Source organism: Calonectris borealis, chromosome 6, assembly GCF_964195595.1.
Source record: "Calonectris borealis chromosome 6, bCalBor7.hap1.2, whole genome shotgun sequence".
In the NCBI taxonomy this organism is placed as follows: Eukaryota; Metazoa; Chordata; class Aves; order Procellariiformes; family Procellariidae; genus Calonectris; species Calonectris borealis.
The window spans coordinates 17,065,367-17,083,318 of record NC_134317.1 but is presented as its reverse complement, the minus strand read 5'-3'; the positions used below and the strand labels follow the sequence as shown (position 1 = coordinate 17,083,318).

General features: G+C 45.1%; 1 protein-coding gene across 4 annotated transcripts in view; it reads right to left on the bottom strand.

The window, feature by feature from the left end:
* Positions 1 to 10,055, bottom strand: part of SMARCAL1 (SNF2 related chromatin remodeling annealing helicase 1) — a 39,215-nt gene extending 29,160 nt beyond the window's left edge. For 2 of the 4 annotated variants that reach the window (XM_075152939.1, XM_075152940.1), the window contains exons 1-5: positions 9,949 to 10,055; positions 8,021 to 8,981; positions 7,297 to 7,347; positions 4,392 to 4,652; positions 3,123 to 3,173 (exon numbers count right to left, since the gene is read on the bottom strand). In XM_075152939.1, coding sequence (XP_075009040.1) covers positions 3,123 to 3,173; positions 4,392 to 4,652; positions 7,297 to 7,347; positions 8,021 to 8,891 — 1,234 coding nt within the window. In that variant the 5' untranslated portion in view covers positions 8,892 to 8,981; positions 9,949 to 10,055. The remainder of the gene's footprint in view (positions 1 to 3,122; positions 3,174 to 4,391; positions 4,653 to 7,296; positions 7,348 to 8,020; positions 8,982 to 9,948) is intronic. The other 2 variants (XM_075152942.1, XM_075152943.1) reach the window with 2 other exon arrangements.
* Between the last annotated feature and the right edge of the window lie 7,897 nt (positions 10,056 to 17,952).

Below are 17,952 nucleotides of genomic sequence, written 5' to 3'. Positions count from 1 at the left end.
CCCACAGGCAGCCACTTGAGTCCCTCACCACTACTGTTGTTTCACCCATTAGCCCTCTCAACTTTACCTGCAGCTTAAAACCGTCCCAGTCAAACTAAAGGGATGCCCAGCCTCAGGGCCTTCATCTTTTCAACCCATGCATCACAACAAGCAAAGCGTCAGGGCAATTTTCCTCCTAGACAACCTTATTTCAGCCCCCTCCAGTAGCCTCTCTATCCCATCCCAAAAAGCTAAAAGTATTTCTAAACAGTAAGTTTCTATGAAAACAAATACCAGTTTAAAATATGCAGTGAGCTAGGACCAGGAAAACTTGCTTAGTAATCAATCTTTGACCACTGACTGAGAAACAAAAGACACTGCCACACTAGGAACACAATGCATGTGCACAGATCCTTTATTGCAGGAAGCATCTTTTTTTTATTTAGTGGTTGGTTTGTATATGAAGTCAGGAAGACATAAAACAACTCTGCTTGCAAAAATAACCAGAGCTATGCAAACTGAAATAAGAACTCACTATAGCAGCAGTAAATGCACCTCCAGAATTCAGTTAGGTATTTTCATTTCAGTTATCTCCAAGAGGAAAGCAGCAGAATAGACCCCTGCCATATGAAGGGAGAAAGCAATTCCAAGAAATACACATATGAAAAGATTTCCATTTGTGGTTGGGCAATGACCAAACTTTTTAAAGTCTCCAGTTTAATTTATACTTCTTCAATAGCAGGAACTCTCTCCACCCAAAGTATACCGCACAAGCTTGTTATTACACTCACAGACTGAGCTATGTGTTAGCATAATTGCTACAATTTGCTCACTGATAATTCTGTTGCTATTGTTCTGTACATGAGCTGGGAGAGTGATTAAGATATATCTGCCACCAGCATGATTCATCCAACAGACATTTTTTACTGAAGTGACCTTTATATAAAGATGACTGAGCAACTAGGCAAAGAGACATTAACCTCTACAAACAGTTCCCAGCTAAGAGATATCTCTGCTGGAAATGGCAACCAGCCTTTTAAAATTATTTTTTTTTTTTTTATTTTGACATAGGTAAATGCACAAAGCGAATGCTATTCCTCAAAGAGGCACGTGCTTGAAGCCTCAAATGCCCTCACAAATTACACCCTGCAAGAACATTTAAGGAGAATTTTTTTTTTTTTGGCTTCCCTTAAATCTGTGGGATTCTGAATACTTCATGCAATGTACACAACTGCCAGCCAGCACGGTCGAGAGAGTGACAGACTGGGAGATGATGTGTTTGCTCAGACTGCTTACCACATGCTACAGGATCAGGCCCTTTGCATGTACAAAAGGCCCTTTTAGCAAATTGAGAGAGATCATCAGCTCTCATTGAAATCAGGGGCTGTCAACATCCCAATCCTGGAGTTTCATAACAGTCTCCCCCAAGACCACTCCCTTGTTTTCATGATCTGGCACTCCTATAAGGCCCCACAACGTGGCTTTTAGCCCTACAACCATTACTAATGTTATTAAGACACGCATCATAGGAGCATGCAGATACTCAATTATTAAATGTGCTTCAGTATCCCATGGAAGCAGGAGCCTATGCTGGAGAAAAACTACTCTGAACAACAGCATTTCAGGTCTGAAACACTCAGTCACGCTTTCTAAGGACGTGTGTAGAGCACCTTGCTTATTACCTTTCTGAAGCTCACCCCAATCAAATTCCACAGCCACATACTCTCACACGAGTACCAAGGCCAACACAACAGGCTGACTGGGATGAAAAATAATAATTATAATACTTAGGACTTGCGTAATGCTATTAAACTCAAAGCACTTTATAAACTTAACTAAACATAAAAAACTAAGACGCAGATGTGCTAGGAACATGCTGCTGAGACTGGATTATTCTGCAAAATGGCATCCATTTTTTTAAAGAAAAAACAAAACACAACAAACTACAGTTCTACATTTCAGTTCGGTGAGTCACAGTTTCACCAGCATTACACAGATGCATAAAGGTAGGAGTCTACTGGTCAACTTCTACCAAGAAATGAACATTGTAGCGACACTATGTGCTTAGATTCCACTTGCAAGGGAAAATACGATGCTCTTAAAAACATTTTTTTGCTAAGCTTTCTTTTAAGCATCCATCAATCAGCACCGAAGCATTTTAGTAGAGTACAAAATTCTGCTTCAAGAAGAATGCTTCTGCTTCAAGCAGATCTGCACACTTCTGCAAGAGAAACAAGCAGTTCTTCTTGCTTGCCTCACAATCAACTCAGCTACGGAAGCAACCTGAATTCTAACCTGCCTCATACATAAATTAAAAACTTAACAGTTGTGTGCTGCCTGCAAAGCCATTATTACTAGCAGTAACATATGAGGCTGAACAAAATCAGCTAGGCAGTCACCACCCAGACTGTAACTGTGGATGAACTGGTTGTTACAGAAATCCTAACTTGATTGACTTGGTTGACTTGAAAACCTAGCGCTCTGACCTTAAAACCAAAATTTGCTGGGTGGGAAATGAAATAGCACAACACTCTGCACACTACTTAAAGAATTGGAAGTAAAACAGCCTGATACATGTTTGTTTTCTAAGCAAGGGGTGGCTGTGCCAGTTTACAAATTGATATATACACAAAAGGGAGCAAGGCAGTTTGGCACTGAGGACAAGAGGAGCACAGTTAAAAAGAGTCAGTAAGACAGAATTTCTGTAAGGACAGGAAGGCCTGGCAGCCACCATGCCAACCTCTTCAAATTTGGCGAGTGGGAACAGAGGAACAGAGGAATCCATTCTCCTGCAACTCCTTAGTTCAAGCAGAGCTGCTGTACGTTATAAGCAACAAAAATAACTTTGTGATAGTAAATACATCCATGTGCTCTAAGAAATGGTACAGGAATTCAGTGCAGAATCTGACAAAACAGAGCCACTCTCCCAATGGACCTCTGAAGGACTGCCATGAAAAACACACATTTATAAAATTTTGAGTCTGGGGAAACAGTGTAGATGTCTGACAAAACAGGAAGATACCTGCTTCATGGTTCATTAGCAACTTATCTCCCCAGAATGAAAAGGCTTAGCCCAAGAAATGAAATTAGAATTCATTTGCCTCCCAGAAAATAACTCTAGCCAGGAAAACGCAGCTACTCACTTAGTTTGGGATAGTCCTCCAGCAGGAAATTCCACTTTCTGGTGTTCATATCTGCAATAGTTACAACAAACACTGTCATAAGTCTCTTTTTTAGAAGACTGATTTCTCTGTCCGTAAGAACATGGCTATCCATCCATATGCTCTGCATTTCAGAACTGCTTTGAAAGAATTCTTACCTTGCTCAGCAATCAATTCTCCTCTATTTGCTTTCACATTAAGCAAACAGTTTGAAGAAGACTTAAAAGTACGAGCACACATCTAGCAGTGGTGGCATCACCGGAGCAAGCCAAGGTCAGCTCCCCTAATGAACCACTGTAATGAACGCACCTGCTCAAGGATTTCAGCAACCACTTTCTCTTCACTGCAAGAAGGGATGAAGAATGTGCATGAAGGTTCCTATTTGTTAACCAACAAACTCTGACTTCAGTCACTAACATAATCACTTTCAGTTGTACCTCTGTACTCTACAGATGATGTGCTCAGGATGGTACAGAGGAAATTCCCCAATTCATCAATTCCCAAAATGTAACATGAATGCCAGACTTGTCTGGCAGGTTTATCCCTGGGTAGCATCTGCCTACAACTTCCAGGGAAGGTCAGAGTGAATTCAGAGTCAGAGGAAGAAATAATGAGCCCGGTGGAGCCCTGCCCACAGAACAAAAGCTCCAGGACTTGTCCCCCATGCTGTCACTGACCTGCTGTGACACTGCGCAGGTCACCTCATCACTTTGTGCCTCACTTCCCACATTACAAGTGGGAAAAACTGGTATTTACCATTGAAATCTGAATGCCAACATAAAAAGTGCTCCACAGTTCCACTTGCCTCAAAAATATCAGTAAAAGGGCTGGTAAACTCAAGCTGCTGAGGCAGTTGCAGCCATTATACACCACAGTAAAGCAGGAGAAATATGAGAATGTCCAACTGCATCTGATAATAAAGACAAGGACTTATGCATGGCCTCCGTACTGCTGGCAAATTATCAGTGCATCCCATCTCAACAGTAAATGTAATCATGCTGAGTCCTGAGATATTACCTTGGCTAACAGGCCCAGAAGAGGTCACGTTCTGGCATGGAGTAAAGAGCAGGACACAGATACAGCACTATACCAGAACTACATGAGCTCTCAAAATCTTCACCAAAGTCCATCCTCTTATGCTATTTCAGAGGGACGTACTCTCACAATTTCTCTCCTCTGAAGCATTCAAAGCACTTCAAGGGCAGCCCCAAAAACATCATTAGAACAAAGAAGAAATAACCAGAGACTCACCATAATTTCTGGAACCCATCTGTTTGAACGCTCCTATCACTTCTGCACAATACCCAATATCAACCTCAAACCGCAAGCGAGAGATGAGCACGCACTTCCCTTTGACAAGGGCTGACGGTTTCTTCCAGTTCTTACACATCTTCAAGAGGGATTTCACATCAATCCTACTGTCAACGAAATGAGGGCCTGATGCCAAGCCAACTGCATTTTCTCCTTCCAGTGGTGCCAGAATTACTGACGAAAGTTGATTCGCTGCTTCCACTAGGGAGAAAAGCATGAGATACAGAGAAAAGAATTAATAACAAAGTACACAGATAAACTAAAGATGCACAGGGTGCTTCAGGAAGAGAAGGGACAAGAGGATGACAAACAAACCATGCAGCTTCAAGTTTAAAAGGAATGATGATTCCCTGCTTTCACTCACAGGGACAAAGAATAGAGACAGTGATGGAGGAGCACGTTGGTGGGACTTTCCACAAAGAATACAGCAGGGGCAGAGGGAACATGTGACAGTAGGTGAACAAGGGCCTGTCCAGCATTGTCACTATACTTCCTCTCTGTCAGCAATCCCAAAATGTGGCTCACTAGGCCAGGGCAGGCAATCTGCAGAACCACATTCAGCAGTAAATTGCACACAGTCATGCAGCTTTTTCACTTACAAAATTGCAGGGACAGGGGCATGGTGATCAATAGTATGAAAAGATGGGAAGGTACTTCTGCAAATAGCAAAGGAGAAAGATCTAAAAATACCTGCCTCCTGCCTCATGTCAATGTCTGATATGCAATCTCATCTAAGAGGAATGCTGTATACTCACAATACTGTAGGAAGGATATCAGGAAGGAATCTAGTCCAAACCCCTAAATCTCCTTTGTTACAATTTAAGTACATCACCCTTTATTCTATTATGTCTTACAGTTAGACTTGTACTTGCCCCCAGCCATCTGCACTCCTATCTTACTAATCACCAGCAACTACTTCTGTCATGATGCCAGGGCATGGGGAGAGAAGGGACACAGCATTTTACAGCGGTTAGCCTGAGACCACAGCTATCCACACTAACAAACGTTCCACTTTTCCCTGTGTCTCTCTGCCAATCTATACCCATATGTTGTCTTTATTATTATAGCTGAACTGTGATGGTTAAGAAACAAGAACCATTTTTTCTTGTATTTTTACAGCACCAGAATAATAAACCTTGTCCCCAAGGCTCCAACTCATAGGTACTACAGTATTCACTAGCATCTCCAGAGTCCATTAGACTCACGAGCAGGGGACCACTAAGCACATTCTGCTTCCTTGTATTTGTAAAGAGAGGCAACCCCTATCCAGCAGCTGTTTAGAGTAAGCGCAGGTGAATCTAGTCCTTTCAGGGTTAAGCTGCTTCTTTTTAAGTAGTCCAGCTTACTGATATGAGACAACTTAAACAAATTTAAGTTCAGCGGTTAAGATTTAAAAAGGGAAAAAGAAATAAATTCAGACACTGTCTTCCTAACCAGTTACTAAGCCATTTGGATTTCATCTGCCTTTATTTTAAAAAAAGTGACTTCCAGAGCAAACCCAAGCATTAGAGGTTTCCACTCCAAAGAAGAAGTTTAAGAGCAGCAAGTAAAAGTAATTTTTAAAGTAGAGGACTAGGAAACCACCAATTTAGACTTTCTCCTCCCAATGCACCAAGCAAAAGAGTTTAGATGCTACTGTTTTAGCATTGCATAGTTAGAGCTCATCTTTACAAATAATACTGAAAGAAATTGAAAAAAAACCACCACACTTTACTCTTTTATTTCAATATGTTTCTAGGCTTGACTGCATGTTTAATATATGGGACAAAGAAAAAAATGTAACACAAGACAACATTATTCAGAAGAACAAAATTAACAGTGGGAAGTTTTAAAATAATTGTTTTTACACTTACAAGACTTCAAACTAAGGCCCTTTAAAATCATTTCCCTCTTCTCAGGGTATTTTTTCCCCTGCTATTGTTGTCCAGTGTTGATCACATATTGCCTTCCCTTGTCAACAGGAACTTTCGACTCATATATTTGATAGCTTTAAGGAAAAAAGCCTGATTTCTAAAAACCATCCTCTTCATTTGCAAGCTCCTTGGTGCAGAGACTCTGCTCTCATCTGTACTTGATACACTTCAAGCAGACCAGCAGCATTTAAATTATAAATGTGTGGCAACCCACATGGGAAGCTAAAATACCGGCACTCAACTGTGGGTTTTTCAAAGTGCTCAACACAGGCCTAGTTCTGTTCCCACTGAAATCAATAGTGATTTATCACTCGCTTCAATACAATGTGCCTTTGAAAAGCTTACCTGAAGTGTCTGCTTCTATCATCTCTCAATCTTCCCAGAACAAAATGACAGGAGAGGAAAAAAAGATAAAGCCATCCTTGTTACGCCAAAAAAAGGCAAATCCATTTTCAGTCTCACTCAAAGCCCTAAGAATTACCCTTTTTCCTTTTCTACCACACAGAATTAAGAGGAAAATACATTAAAAAAAAAAAAAGCTGTTTAAAAAGAAAATACATGAACGGACCTAGAAATTAAGCATTAGCCAGTGGAGCACACTCAGTTCTCAATACAGACTCATATGATGTACCTGCACAGCAGATATTTTTCCTATGATCAGGCTCATTGGTTGCTGAAAAATTCAGCAATGGCAGAAGAAGTTAAACCTATGCTTGGCATTTAGATTACGTGAAAAATTATATTATTTCTAGTCAACTACAAAGTGTCAGAAAAATATTATAAGCTAGATGCCTAAAAGATGGATGTTATGCTTGAGTAGCACTACTTTTATTACTCCAGACAATAACAAAGCTAAATGGTAATTATGGAAGGCAGAGGAAGGGGGTCAAGATTTGAATTCTTTTGTATCATTCAACAACCCATTTACTTACTGAAACTACTGTAATCTTCCAGGCTGAAATTCCATTTTTTCATAGCAGGATCTAAAATAGGGCAGAATATGAATCATTTGGGGTAGAAAAAAGTGAAGTGTTCATGCAAGGTAAGAGAGAATTCAATCTACTCGTGCAAACTTTTCGACACACATCTGAAAAACAGTATGCCCAAGTTTACAGCTACATTACCCCAAAAAAGCCATAGGGCACATCAATACTAAGACAAGAAGAATGCAGCAGCCATTCACAGGGAGCAGCAATACATGGGGGGGAAAACAAAAGTAGAATACAACAAATAAAGGCAGGGTGAAAAGATCAGATGCAAGCCAAAAGGTGGAGACTCCACTGCTCTCAGTAACCCAGTTAACAGAATCAGCTCATCAACTTTGAACTACAGCTGAAGTGACCCATTTTCCCATACCAATTTATGAATAACATCTCTTCCTTCACTCCCAAAAGACTCTGACCAGCTGCTGTCACTAAACTTCTCAAAGCACTGTTGATAAAGCAGGGCTTCTCATTGCTTAGCTAAATCCAAGCTCAAGCTATTTATGCCCAGAATTTCTTTCCAATTTCAGCTGTCTTTATTCTTCCAATCCCCCATTAATACCACATATTCCACCCCAGCACTGCTAAGAGCACATAGCAACTACAGTTCCATCAGACACTGAAACTTCCATCCAATGTAAAATAGAGATAACAGCAAACAATCAATTCTTACCATAGCTTTTGCTTGGTATCTTCTTAAACACAGCTAGGAGTTCAGCATTATACCCTATTTCAACCTGGAATCGGTCTTCCCCATATTTCACACATTTTCCTTTTGTAACACTATTTGGTTTCTTGCAAGAGGCAGCTTCACAGGTAGAGCCTGCACCAGCAGAGCTGGTCAGCTTCTGCATCCTACTACTGGCCTGAGAGGCACCACCTCCCCCTTCTCTTTCTGTTGGTCTGCTTGTGTTTATCAGCATTTCTGAATCACTCGGGGTGGCACTGCTTGGTGGTAAAACATATTTGATGGCAGATTTGTTCTGACTTTGTAAATCTTTACTACCGTCAGGGTGCCCGTTATCAATTAATCTAGGATGCGATGGTTCTGCTGGGTTTTTGAAAGGTGGGTAACATTCGGGCTGCTGGAATGCACCAAGATTAATTAAAGCTTGTTGTCCGTGTTCCTGACCACTAGCATCCAAATAATGTTTATGGGAATAACTCAGAGAATCTGGGATCGTTGTAGGGAACTGCTTAATGCCACTTGCTTGTTCCGAGTCCTCTGAACAATTCTTTTGTTGCTCTCCATGTGAACCAGCCATCTGTTGGTTTGCAGTGTAATGATTATAATTTTTCTGAAGATAGCTCTTCTGCTCCGCAGGACTGTTTGGATTCTGTTGGTGCTGGCTAATGAACCTGACATGATTGTTTCCTTCCTTCAAGTTTCCCCTGTTGCCTGGACTCTGTTCTTTCACCTGAGGTCCAGCAATCCCCACCTGCCCACCTCTCTGGGCTGCTAGCCTCTCTGCTCTCCTAGCCAAAGCCTTCTGGCGGTTCTCTTCAATTCTTCTCTTTTGTTCCTCTGTAAGGCCTGATGACATCTTCAACAATTCAAACAATAAATCTGAATCAAAACTGCATTGGGAATTAATCACAGAAACACCTGCTTCTTTACAGGAACGGAAGCCAGCCTACGGGGGGGGGGGGGGGGGGAAGGCAAAAAGAGACAGGAAGTTTCAACTCTGTTCCTCCCAAAAATGCTTATTGTGTTGATAACTCAGTATTATTAGTGACTGAGAATTAGTGTAACTGATCCTACATAAAAACCTAGTAGTACAGCAAAGCTGTCAGACCAATGCTGAGCCATTATCAGCAAGCAGATGCTGACAGTTACTGCTAGGGCTTTGCATGCTAGTCCCACACAGATAAAACATATCCCCTATTCCACTACAGTTCTGAGCACTCTTCTCTGCAAATCCCAGCAGAACTCATAAAATAGCCAAGCAGAGGGACACCCTGCACTGCAGAGCCAGCCCTGCAAAAGCAAATGCAGGCAAAGCAATACAGCTCTGCAGAGTCTTTTGTGGAAGCACTTCATATTTCTGGTACCCAACAGCAAAGACGGGACGACACCCCATCCCTCCTGATCACCTTCTAATTCTTGGGTATCTCACATCATGTAGCAGATACATATTTGACCACAAAGGGCAGAGTCAGCTCCTGCCTTGAGAAAGGCCCACTCGCAGGTCAAAGAGGACCTGGCTCCCACCACATCTCCCAGAAGTGGCCTCAGTCCATCTACTCCCTGTCTCATGCCCCGGGGCTGCCCGCCTCATCCAGCACTCAGAGACCTACTTTCCCCACCACCCTGTAAGAAGTGAGGCTCACTCCTTGCCCCGCTCCTCTCCCAGGCACCAGGCCTCCCTGTCCCAAACTCCACTGATGTCCCGGCCCCCACCCCGCAGGCTGGGGTCCCCCGCCGTCCTCAAGGACCACCCGCCACCCGATAGGGGCCCAGCACTACCGCACCCCACTGAGGCCCCGGGGGCCACACCGCAGGCCGTGGTCCCTCCCCGCTCCCCGGGGGCTCCACTACAGCCCGCCCTGGGCTTAGCCCGGGCCCAGCCGCTTCCCCTCCCCACAGGCCCGCACACCCACCGGCTGGCAAAGGCCAGGTTCGCCGCCACAGGGCGCGCAGCGGGGCAGACTACAACTCCCAGCAGACCCCGCTCTGCCGCCCGACGGCACCAAACGGCCGGCAGTGCGCAGCATGCCGGGAAGTAAACCTCGGCGCGCGGGTCGCTCGGCACGCTGGGAAGTGTAGTCTTCCCCTCACGGCGCCATCTTAGGGGGTCGCCATCTGCGGGGTCTCGCCGCTGGACGCCGGCCCCGCCAGCCTCTCGCAGGGGTTTGGCTCAGGCCCACATGCGGGGTGCGGGCCCCTGCTGCCGGCCACGCGCTGAGACTTTGCCCGAGACAGCGTCCATTGCTGCATGGCTGGGTCAGGGCTCCCTCACCGGCTGCCTCTGGTGTGTAGGGACTGGCATGCCAAGGCGTGTGGCTTTTAAATGAGTGGCTGTGAGTGGGGAATAAAAAACTGGAGGTAATGCATCAGAAAGGGTGAAAACACTGTTGTCAGCAGTGAGGAGAAAATCCGCCCCAGGGTGTTAACAGTAGTGGCTGGCATTGGTTCAAGGGCACTGTCTGTAATCTTTGCAAAGTTGTGGAGATGAGGGCATGTCCCTGGCGACTGGATGAGGGCAAATGTCAGAGCTATCTACAAGAAGGGCCCAAAAGAAGACCCAGGAAACTACAGGTCCATTAGTCTTACTCCCGTCCCTGGGAAAGTAATAGAATGAGTCTTCCTAGAAATTATCACAAACCAAATGAAGCTTGTGGTTGGGAAAAGCCAGCATGGATTTACCAAAGGCAAATCACGCCAGACTAACCTGATCACCACCTACAACAAAATAACATTTTCTGTCGAAGTGGGGAGAGCAATGGATGTTGTTTACCCGGACTTCAATAAAGCGTTCGGCCCTGTTTCCCACAGCCTCTTCCTGGATGAACTGGCCAGATACAGACTGGAGGGGTGGTCTGTGAGATGGGTAGAAATTGGCTCACGGGCACTTGCGGAAGGCGGTGATCAATGGGTTTTACTCAGACTGGCAGCCTGCCACAAGTGGGGTCCCTCAGGGATCGATACTGGGCCCCACACTGTTCAACAAGTTGCACCAGAAGAGGTTTCATCTTGATATAAGAAAGAAACTTTTTGCGGTGAGAACAACCTCCCCAGGGACACGGTGGGGTCCCCATCGCTGAAGGTTTTCAAGATGCGATTGGACAGGGTGCTAGATAATCTCATCTGGGCTCCCTTTCCCACAAAAGGTTGGACCAGATGATCTTTCGAGGTCCCTTCCAGCCTGGGCTGTTCTATGATTCTGTGAACACCTTCATAATAAGGTAGTTACTCATATTTGCATCAAACTTCTGAATAAAAGTGTCTCCCAGGGTTTGAATTATACATGGGGCTTGATTATACACATCAAGCTGCCCTTCCTGGACAGTCATGATCCCCATGTGCGAGACCAGAGCCGTACCTGGGGAGACAGCAGAGAAAAGGCCCTGGGGAGCACCATAACCCCCTCCCATCTCTGACTTTCACTACCCTGCCCAGTGGCAGGTCTGGATTCGCCATCCCTGCCCCCAGGTGCTATTTTCTCCCACCTGACAGACCCTTTGGCTGGGGACACTGAAGCCAGCTGGCTCTTTCACAGTTTATTCATTCTTCTCTCTGCTGGTTAATTAGAAAAGGTTATCCTTAAATTGCTTCCTGATTAAGCAGCAGTGACTACCATTAGTCAGGAGCTCGTCAGCCAGAGAAAAACAAGGCAGGCAGCAAGAACGAGGTGCGACTCGACACACGGCACAACCCTGGGAGTGCTGTTACTCACCTGGGAATCGCACACGCACAGGCGTAAGCACGCCACGTGCACACAGGTGCTCGCAAACACACCACTTCTAAAGAGAACCACAGGGCTGAGGAGAGGCGTGGCTCCAGGGTTTTGTTCCAGCTTCTCTTAAGAAAAAGAGTAAAAGTTGAACCTTTTCCCACATTCCAGGTCCCCTCACTGCAGAGTGGGTTTGCTAGGAAAGGATGCTCAGCCCCGTGGTCTCCGTTCAGATCCTCTGCCGTTGCCCTTTCTTCCCCTGCAAGCCAGCAGGCTCCAGCTGGCTACTCAGCAGAAAGAGAAAGGAATGGATGAGAGACCTTTTTTTTCTCCTTCTTGTCACACTTTTAACTGCCCAAAGCTAAACCAGATCCCAATGTCACATACGGGAGAGAGAGAGAGAACATGCAGAGCATAACCCTGCAACTGTTTCCAGCCACCTTCTCCCCCCAGCAGCTATCCAGTTCCAGGTCTCTGGTGATGGCTCCTCATGCTTTGGGAGATCTGGGGAAAAAAAATAAACTTGGGAAAAGTGGTGAAAAGCCCCTGTTGGGGACTGTCCCCAACTCGTGAAAATGATGAGAGCAGAGCATCGTTTGCAGAGAGCTCTTGGGTTGCACGGTCAGGCAGACACACAGACAGACGTTAAAGCATTTGCTCCATATGGCACAACTTCAGCAAGGCACAAGGAGCAGCCCAGCCATGCAGAGAACAGACCTACAAAACGAGAGGCCATTTGTGAGCAGTTTGCTGGTAGCACTCCAGGTGTCCTTTCAGTCAGAACATGCTTCCAGCAGTGGCTTGGACTCAGCCTCCACATACTGGGTCAGGGATCAGGGATGCAGTACGAAAATCCTGGGGGGACTGGGAGGGTTAGCACACCCCAGTTCTGCTGCGGAGGAAATGGTTCACCCAATTCCAAAGAAACGCTCCCATCGGTGAAAAAATGTAAGGAAATGGGGTTCTCAGTGCTGTTCTTACCAGGATCTTTCCGTTACTTGGATTGTGCTCTAAACGTCCTCTCATGGGCTGGGCTGGCTGGTCCTGACTGCTGGCTCCCAAATGAGGACGGAACTGCCTGCATTGTACATTTTGTGTAAGCAGCAGCTAATATCCAAAATACGAGTGACCCAAGACCTCAGAGCTATTCTGGAATCTCGTGGATTGTCCTCTGAGGGGTTTTGAGCTGCTCCTAGGAGGTCCTACTGCTGTTATATTGAATGTATTCACCCCACTCCACTGCCTTGCCAACACACCTTGGTGGTTCTCCACATGGACGGAGCTGGCCACCTTCATCCTGGATGTGTGGCCGTGGCCAGCCTGCACTCTCTGCTGGGGCTGAATTGCATGCAGAGCTGCTGTGTGTAGCAAGGCCATCCAGCAGACAACTGGAAATCAGCCCAGGCTAACGGCCCTCAGATGCCCCAGCTTCTTGGAGGGTTTTGGTAGCCCACACTGAACTCAGAGACACCATTACCAGTGGCCAAATGTGCCAGTTTTTGACCAGCTGTGGAGAACTTGTAGTTGCACCTTCTAAAATAAATCAATCCAATGCTCATGAGCCTTATCAGTTCCTTCCCTGCTAAGACCAGTCAAGTGGCTGGACTGGGGACATGCAGGTCAGCTCTTCAGAGAAGGTCTTGGGGCAGGAGAGTCAGAGAAAGGCCCCTGGATTGGCAGAGCTGCTTCTGGTTGGAGAAACTCTTTCTTGTGGGCTGCTAGAGTCTGACCTGAATACTTTTTACAGCACCTGTCCTCTGTAGGCTGCGGGGCTGTGCTTCCTCTGCTGTGGTTTGGGGTCCTCAGCGGGTTCTAAGCTTCCTAATGGGGAACCAGAGCCCTGGGCTTGGAGGGCCAGGGGGTGCTTGGGTTTGGGGGATGCTGACCCTGCATCTTGCTGTACCAGTTCTCCCTGGATTTCTTTTCTTAGACAGCTGTTAATCCCCTCTGCTTTCCCTCTGCCATCAAGGCACATCAAGGACTGTGGCCTGCTGGCCCATTTGACAGCCCAGCTACTACCGCAAGTTGACTCTGAATCAGGCCCTTTCCCCGAGCATCTTTGTAGCACCAAAGACAGAATTCGGAGTTTGCTGAATCCAGTTGCCCTTGAAACTCTGATGAAAGAGGACCTGCAGAGGCTTTTCGGTGAGCTTTTCTAGCATGAGAAGGTTGCTCCCCTCCTCTGACTGCCAGCTCAGTGAAGACCACTTCTTTTTCCCTGCTCTTTGGCCACCCGGTGCAAGGAAAATTGGTCACCTTCCACTCTTTTGAAGCAGCCTCTTTTATCTACATAGCTTGTTCTTCCCTGGCACGCTGAAGCCTTCCTGCTCTTGTTTATAGTACAACCCCTCCAACAGATTGCAGGGTCTCTTTTCTGCCTTCTGTCCTTCTTGGCTGGATTCCTCTCCACAGCTCCAGTCCAGAGGACTGCACAGCACAGCACATGGCCTCCGCTTCGCTGCCAGGCCACTGCCACGCTCACAGGGCTGCTGCAAAGCTGAGCCGACTCTTGATCTTTTATGCGATGCAGCCCAGGTGTGGGGGGCAGTTCATTGGCACCCAGAACAAAGATTTGAAAGAGACAAAAAACGCCATATCCTACCTTGAGATGCAAACAGTGTTTCCAAAGCTTCTGTGTCGCCAGCATTTAACAACATGAGCTGTGATCCAGCTGGGGTGAGGGCACTAGCAATGTGGACTCTTCAATGTCTTATAATAAACTTAAGATCAGGGCAGAGCGCATTCCTCTCCTCTACACAACTGGGTTTTTTTGTCCAGATCCTGAACAGAACTTTATCTTGGTGAAACACGGTTGAACTGGCAGAAGAGTGCGAAGTTAGAAGGAGAGGCTTGTGTGCACCCACAGAGAATTTAACTGCATAAGCTTTATTTCCTTAGGAAACCAGGATAAACAAACCAAAGTTGCATTCCCAGTTTTATTCTGGGATTAATATTAAATTACTGGCCTGGTTTTCAAGCTCAGAATAAGCAGCTAAACCTATGGCGGTAGTATTGATGTGAAGCAGTCTTTTGAGATCCTGTTTGTTAAAGCTAGCCACCGTTCTCTGCCCTTTTTCTTCCTGGTCCATGAGAGATCCTGAGATAGGGAGAAATCCTTTAAGCAGGAGCATCAGAGGTCATTGATGTTAAATAATTAACCACCAATGTAATATTAATGGTCCTTTGCCCTTGCACGGGAGCAGCATCTCTCCTTGCAGGATCTCAAAGCATACTCCAGGCCAAGAGGAGTTGGCGAAGCAGCTCTGGACTTCTGTGGGATGCAAAGTCTGATGCCAAGGGGGCTTCCAAGAGACAGACCCAGGGTTGTGGCACGCTCAAGACTTTCCTAAAAGCCCTGAGCTTACAGTGGGTTCTGATACAACTGTTTGCCATCCTCTGCTGTGACTTAGACGGGAGCAGCATAAGACCACTGCTTTAATTAGGAATGTGGACTCAGCACAGGACTCTCTTCTGCCTCAGTCTTCACTCAACCAATGATGCAGGAAGGTTGCTCTCATCTTAGAAACCTCCGTGAATGTAGTGCATGGAAAGTGAGCCGGAATCTGGCCTTGGCAAACAGCACACTTAAGCACATGCTTAACTGAAGTGTGTGCTTGAGCTTGTTAAGCCTCCTCCTTCAACAGAGATGATTTTCCTTTATGTTGGGAGTCTCATCTGCTACAGAAGGGGGGAGTCACAAGGTGATTTGTTTGTTATATTTTGTATAGCAGCCTGATCTAGAAAACACTTGCTGTCAGCTGCAAGTTTGCTACCAGCTTGTCTCAGTGACTTCCACTGGGCTCCTTGGGATAGCAATTATTCCACAACAGGGAGTGCTCTTGAAGTGTCAGGGCAGCATGCTCCCTGCTGCAGTCTGCCTGAGCGGTGCTATACATTTCTCATTATAAATAACAAGGGTCATAGGCAATGGGAATGCACGTGCCTTTATTTTGGGGGGGTATTTCCCCATTTTGATCACAGTAAAAATTGAGATAGCCAGATCCTGAGAAACAGCTACAAAGGTTCTGTTTAAAAGAATGTGACTACAGAAAGCAGATGCTCATCAAGTTAAATAAGGAATTTAATTAGCCTGCATTTTATCTTGTTTCCAGCAATATGATGACAAATCGCATCTTAATAAAATAACATTAGGGAGCAGCACAATTCCAGTGCTTCAGGAAATGAGAAGCAGTATAAGTTATAGGCCCGTTCCCACCGAAGAAGTCATTCTCATTCAGAAATCTGACATGATGTTAAGATGGATAATGTTTTAGCAAAATGGTCCTCTGGCATTTAGAAAGATTTACAGGCACTTTTGGCTTTAAAAGGCTTAATATAGGGTGGTGGGGGAGAAGGAAGTGGCATGAATAGCTCAAGGGACTGGTAGTGCAATTAATATTTTTTTATTCCTATGGTGGCACAGGTGTGCAGCGTTCTTTACAGGTGAATAAAAAGAGTTGTCCTTTCCCCAGTGGGGCTATAACTAAACATAGACATTATACATTGTACAACAAGCAGCAGGTTTAGTGTTTGTCATGTACTCAAATATGTCCAAATTCAATTACAAACTCGCATTTGATCTAGGAAATCAGTTTTGTGTAACATCGTGAGGACAGGTCTTGCCTCACCTTGAGAAAGGTTCATGAAGAATCCACAGAAAGTTCCCTCGTGTCATGGTTTGAGGGCTGCAAAAGTTTGTCTAAGCTGTAATTTCTGAGACTTGAGAAACTAGCGTTCTTTGCAATATTTCTGTCCAGTAAAAAGGATTACAAAACACAAGAGTTACAACAATAAAAGATGATGAGATTTAGCTTCATTATACAAGAATAAAGGAATCACTCATCCCCTTCAGCATGATTGTCCATTGAATCCTTTCTTTTGTCTGTACCAGGGAGCAGATCCATGTTTTAGGTGATAGATCATGGGATTATCGCATAGCTGTCCACTATAAAATGCACAGTTTGATCCTGGGTGATATCTTGAGGCAATATATTTCTCTTGCTGATCATATGTTGTAACAACAGTTATTCCTGGTGGTCTATTTGACATTTTCCATCTTTCAGATTCAGTGGTTGCTCCATAGCTCTTGTATTACGAAAAGAGAAAAGTGCAAGAGTTGTCTTGTTGGATCTCTTGTCATGCAAGGGTGCACACATACACAGATAGTACACACATTGAGTTTATACATGTATACATATTTGTGCGTATACAAATATATATATTTGCTGATAGAGTAATTTTCTGGATTCATGATTTAATGTATTAATCTGAGATTATGCTGCTATTGCTGAGGACAGAAATGCTTCAGACGTCATTGATGAATTGGGAGTCTTCTGCCAGTAACTTCTTGGCCTGCATTTAGTTTAGGCTGTTCACTGGTGTATGTGAAATGAGTTTATGATTCTTGATCCAGGTCCTAGAAAACAGATGTCTATGCTACAAAACCCACCTTTGCTATTTAGACCCTCACTAACACCATCTAGGGAGATGGTGATGAAGTTCTGCTTGTTGCTGTGGGGCAGCCTTGAATCAAAAGACAGTGCAGAAGTATGGGCTGGGAGTGGGTCTCCTCTTTTAACAGGCAACAAATTCCTTTTAAAATTATCTTGCAGGAGCTATATTTAAGACTGAGTGTGGAAGGGCATGGTTTTCCCTTCTCTCTATTGGTGAAAAAAATTTTGAAATGTATTGACCTGGAAAATCCAAGCTCAGAAGCAGCAGCTGGGTTTTCAGCAAGTCCCTTGTTTCTTTCCCTGTTGTTCATCTGGATTCACTGTAACACAGAGAAATCAAACATTGTCTCCGAGGTCAAGTAAAGTTTGGAAATGGCCACCATTTCCATACAACTTTGCCAGGATGGGTGGTGCCGCCCCATGTTCTGAGAGCGCTGCTTGCTGGATGTGAAGGGCTCACGTCTGTAAGCAGTGGTGGGGATGACGTTTCTCATTTGCAGAGCTGTTGGCAGAATTGAACCCTAAGCCCTCCTGGAGCAAATTGCGAAGCAATGCACATATCACATCAAGATGCTGACTGTGACTGCATCACGGCACAATATCACGCTGACAGAATTTGAGGCTAAAAGCACTGGCAGTCATGTCTAGCGATGTCTAATACATCATATGGTTGTAAAGTGACAACTGAGTCCTGGAGGGCAAAGACTAACCCCCGTATGCCCTGCAAATATTTTCCAGTCCACAGACAAGTTAAAGAC